At 35.4% G+C, this 4,811-nt stretch overlaps 1 protein-coding gene across 1 annotated transcript; it reads left to right on the top strand.

Annotated features, from left to right (window-relative positions):
- Positions 1-906: 906 nt before the first annotated feature.
- On the top strand, positions 907-1,927 carry mrpl51 (mitochondrial ribosomal protein L51). The gene is made up of 2 exons (XM_042489429.1): positions 907-1,017; positions 1,534-1,927. The coding sequence occupies exons 1-2, from the start codon at positions 930-932 to the stop codon at positions 1,728-1,730; spliced, it is 285 nt and encodes a 94-aa protein (XP_042345363.1). The 5' UTR covers positions 907-929; the 3' UTR covers positions 1,731-1,927.
- The last annotated feature ends 2,884 nt before the right edge of the window (positions 1,928-4,811 follow it).

Below are 4,811 nucleotides of genomic sequence, written 5' to 3'. Positions count from 1 at the left end.
TTCAAAAACATGGGAAGAAGGCAATGAGGAACATAAAAAGAAGAAATTACTCAAATATTATCAAGAGATTCCTAGAAAGTACTTTAAAATCAACTGGAAAAGTGGTCAAATAAACAAACAAAACACAAAAGAAAACTAAAGTAAGCGAACAAACGAACAAACAAAACTTCGAAAAGTGCTTAAATATTAAATAATTCTGTAAAATGGTTTTAAATATGTGATTCTGATAATTAAAAATATCGGGGGTTTTTTGGGTTTTTTTATGCAATATGCAACATTTCTTACCAAGTTGCTCATTGCATTTTCCTCCATGTTTTTGGAAGAAATCACACCTGTTTGTTTTAGGGGTTGACAGATTATTGGCCTGGACGATTATCAGGGCTGATATGTGGCATTTTGCTGATTATCTGGATTGGCATTTTGTTTTAATGATTGCTGATAAAATGAATTAATTGAAAAATGCAAAGACAGTGTCAGCATGGGAGGAACTTTTACTTTGTAAAGCCTCAGGGAGCTATTTTTGTTTTTTAATTTTTATTTATTCATGTAAATTTTTACTTGACTTAATAAAAAAGAGTAATTGCTGGGAACTTGCTGTATTTGATGTTGAAAGTTTTGGGTTTTAATTAAACATTTGCTAAAGGCATGTAAACAAAGTTTTGTGTTGGAGTTTGTTATAATTTGAATTAATTCTAAACATTGACAGAAAGGTTTTCATTTTTATTGTAAATACATATCTGTTCCAAATGTTGCTTACCGGTCTCATTACCAATCGATACCAGTGGATAATTAGCATTTTTGCTTTACAGTTGTTTTAATGATTGAGCAGTTGTTAAGGGTTACATTTGTTCTGTGTAGTTTATGTGCAAAAGGTGCTGAATGCTGACGTGAAACGATGCTTTTATTCAGGCACATGCTGCCGGATCAGGATGCATGCCATCCCTGAGCTGAAGAAGGTGGACAGGTGGACGGAGAAGAGGAGCATGTTTGGGGTTTATGATAACATAGGCATCTTGGGTAAGTTTCCTAAACCAGTTAAAGCCTCTTTGAGACATTTGGATTTGTTTGTTTATGCTGGTTTTGTTGAATTAAGACGTTTTGTTCTTTTTTTTTTTGTTTGACTGTGTGTGCACTTCATGAAACCATTAGGATGAACTTTGCATTTATGGAATCAGATATGTTTTTTTTATGCCATTAGTTAACTGATTTAGGTTTGTTTGTTATTTTATTTTAAGTACTAAAGCCATGTGTCAAAATGTGTTTGAATAGACTTCATTTTTCCAGGAAAAGGCTAATTATAGAATCAGTGAGTGTGCATATAGTGTTTAGGGAAAAGTGTAGGAGGACTAAAAAAGGATAAATAAATGTTAGATTTTAAAAAAAAGGACCAATTTAATATCCTTGCTCATCTTTACTGAATTTTGATCCACCTCCCATCTCTTCACAAACTTTACTTTTCTTTCACTTTTGCCTCCGTTCTCTCTTCTTCATTGCACATATACTTTGCACAAACTTCTCACTTTGTATCTGCAGGGGACTTCAAAGCTCATCCCAAAGACCTCATCGTGGCTCCCTGCTGGCTGAAGGCTTTCAGAGGCAACGAACTGCAGCGTCTCATTAGAAAGAAGAAGATGGTGGGAGACAGAATGATGACTCTGGATAGACACAACTTGGAGAAAAGGATCCGTTTCCTTTACAGACGCTACAACCGCTATGGCAAATTCCGCTAACACTGAACAGCGAGCTGTGTGTGTTATCCTGTCATAGTGATATTTGTTGGCATTTTTTTCTAAATTATAATTTTCCTTTTGTTATTCAGAGCAGCACACTTCCTGTACATCTGTTTATTGATTGTTTCTGGTCCTGTTAACAACTGTTTTTTCCTGACAAACACAAAATAGATCAAATAAAAGCCTAAAAATGAAAATGAAAAAAGAAGCTGTGTTTTATTCCTTTAACCAAAATAAATCCAGTGAGCTCAAAGAAAGCGACGAGCCGGTTGATTTTGTTTTGTAGTTGTAGACAAATGCAGTGGTCTTGCCCGAGTGTCTAAGACTGCATCCGCACCCACATGTTTTCATTTTTTGAAACGCAGCACTACTGCTATATTTATGACTTGCGTTGACACTGCTCTAGTATTTTGGACTCTGTTTTAGTTTAAGAACGCCAATCCACAGGGAGGTGAAAAATTCAGCAGTGGAGCTCGGGATGAGACGGATCATTGAAATAATAAATAAATGGTGAGTTTGCTCTTAAGTCAGACCATTTTTCAAATATTTAATTGAAATGTCTATTTGTATTCTTTCTACTATATGCTCTCCTGCATTAACAATCTTCACTCTTTCAGGAAGTTTTTAGAACCTGGTTGAAGGAATTTGCTTCAGTCACGTGGGTGATGAGACCTGGCTCCCAGTCGGTGTTCCAGTTCATCCCAATGGTGAGGTAAGCAGTCTTTACAGGTCAGTCAAATTATTTGGTACAAAACTGTAAACGTTTTTTGGATCTGTGCTTTGTGCACAGGGCTGTTATGGTGGTTTTTTTCCCAAAGAAAATTTGAGTGGTCATAAAATAATTTAAAAATGAAACATACAAAAAAAAGATACATCTGCGACTGCTTCAGTTGTTTGGTGATTTAGATGTAATATTTGCTTTTTTAAATAATTTTAAAAATCTCATCAGGCCTTTAAAACCTAGTTGCATCTCATAGACAAATGCACCCTGTAAAAAAAAAACTGCCTTGATTTAAATGATCACAAGTCAAAAGGTTGGAAAACTTGCACCCTAAACAAGATTCAAACTACATTCAATGCTCAGCCAAAACACATTTCATCGAGTAGAGTAAGGAGATTTGACTCCCAGCATAAGTCTGTGAATTTGCATAATGCTAAAGGGACATGCAGTGAACAGAATAGGATAGATTAAACTTTCCTTTCTGTAAGTACAACTGTTTTTGTTATTTTCCCTACATTTTCTTTCTCACTTTTCCTTTCAGTAACAGAGTAACTTCAAATACAGTGGTTACTTTGACATCTTCAGATTGGAGGAGATGGAGATTTTTTTCCACTGCTTTCTGACATTTTATGGATTAATTGATGATGAAAATTAACTTATTTAAGTGGGCCATTAACTTAGTTACTTGCGTAATTACTTAGCCACTTAGTTGGTTTGTCTGATGAATCAACAACCTTATCAGTGATAACAACTGTTGTTCCTACTTTATTGTGTATGAATATATAACCAGAGTAACCAAGTAAAACTGTCCATGAAATAAAATGTCCCGTCAGAGGTTTAATATCTTTATAACAGCCTCTAAACACAGAAAATCTATCAAATTATTTGCTGCTGGGGGTCTCTCAATCAAAACAATAACAAAAGACAGAGCAGTTCTGTCACTGCAGTCAGTTTCTTCCAGTCAGGATCCATATGGCTTTCATTGTTCAGGAGGTTTCTACCAGGAGCAAAATTATTTGCAGAGGTCTCTTCCTCTCCAAACAGAAACCACCAGAAACACTAAATTAAAGCAGTTTCATGTGAAAAATCGGTGTTTCTTCTGTGTTCATTGGCTCGTCATGGAGGAGCTGGAGTCGAGCCCCCCCAACGTTTGCTCCGATTGTTTCTCTGATAACCTGAGATTCAGATGTCAGATGACTAAAATCCTTCGTAAAAGTGATGGAGGACGATGTAACATCTCCAGCAGCAACCTGCCCTTTTATTTCCTTGACCAAAAACTCCCACACGTGGTCACCCCAACAGCAGAAGTACCCCAACACCTTCTCTGTGCTCTACTGCAACTCAAAGGGATACTAATATAACTAACTAAGATTTGAAACGTTTATTGAAAAATGTGGCTGAAAAATGATCAAAAGGTCAAAAGCTCATGGCAGACAACAGAAGATATGAGATATGACGCCGGCCAAACAACACGGATGGTGGCTAGAAATGATTTAGGTAAGATAAGACTATTAATTCCACACCGGAGAAATTTACATGTTAAAGCAGCTCAAGAGTCAGAGGTGAAGGAAAAATGTAAAAAAAGTGATGTGACTGCTTAAAAAGAATAAATAATTACAAAACACAAATTAGATTAAATAAATTAATTTAAAATCTACTGTATATACACTATAAAGACCTTTTACAGATACAGTACTGTAGGTTCATGATTAATGGACAAAGGTTACATATATCTTTAAAAAAAATTACAGGCAATTGAAAATAAAAGAACTAATGGGGCAAACTGCAGACACACAGTATCAAGAACATAATTTACAACATAATTTGTAACATGATTTACAAAACAGAAATATAGTGAAATACATTAAAAAGCCTTTATTTTTCAGGCACATTTCATACAACGGGCAATTTGAGGTGCTCTACCGAGCAGTAAAATATACAAACATAAAGGATACAGATTTAAAATAAAAAGAGTAAAAAGATAAGCTATAAAATGTGAAATTTATTACTAAATAATCTAAAAAATCTCAAATAAAAATCACCATTAAAAAAGCAAAAATGCAGACAAGCAATGTAATTGCATTGTGCCACTCTTTAGTGTTGAAATTGGAAGGTTTATTTTTCTTTTGAACAGAAAATGTAAGAATGTAAGATACTGTAGCCTAATATTAGTAGATCAAAGTAGATTTGAGGAGGCAGAAATTGTAAATTATTGCTGTTTTGACATGTACTTCATGCCACCTCTGCATAAGTTGGTGCCCCATATGGGCCACCCCAGTCGGGAAAGTGTGGACACGCCTCTGCACTCTGTAGGCATCCCCTGTACCGCAGTGTCGTCCTGCCGCCCTATCCGACAAAGA

This window comes from Plectropomus leopardus, chromosome 7 (assembly GCF_008729295.1).
Source record: "Plectropomus leopardus isolate mb chromosome 7, YSFRI_Pleo_2.0, whole genome shotgun sequence".
Taxonomy (NCBI): domain Eukaryota; kingdom Metazoa; phylum Chordata; class Actinopteri; order Perciformes; family Serranidae; genus Plectropomus; species Plectropomus leopardus.
The sequence above is the reverse complement of the archived record's forward strand: the minus strand, read 5'-3'. Positions and strand labels throughout refer to the sequence as shown.

What these genes read in the sequence shown, in the direction of transcription:
- mrpl51 (XM_042489429.1), top strand. Translation starts at nt 930, where the DNA reads ATGCATGCCATCCCTGAGCTGAAGAAGGTGGACAGGTGGACGGAGAAG. An exon ending in TGATAACATAGGCATCTTGG is followed by an intron (nt 1,018 to 1,533) that starts GTAAGTTTCCTA and finishes TTGTATCTGCAG; the next exon opens with GGGACTTCAAAGCTCATCCC.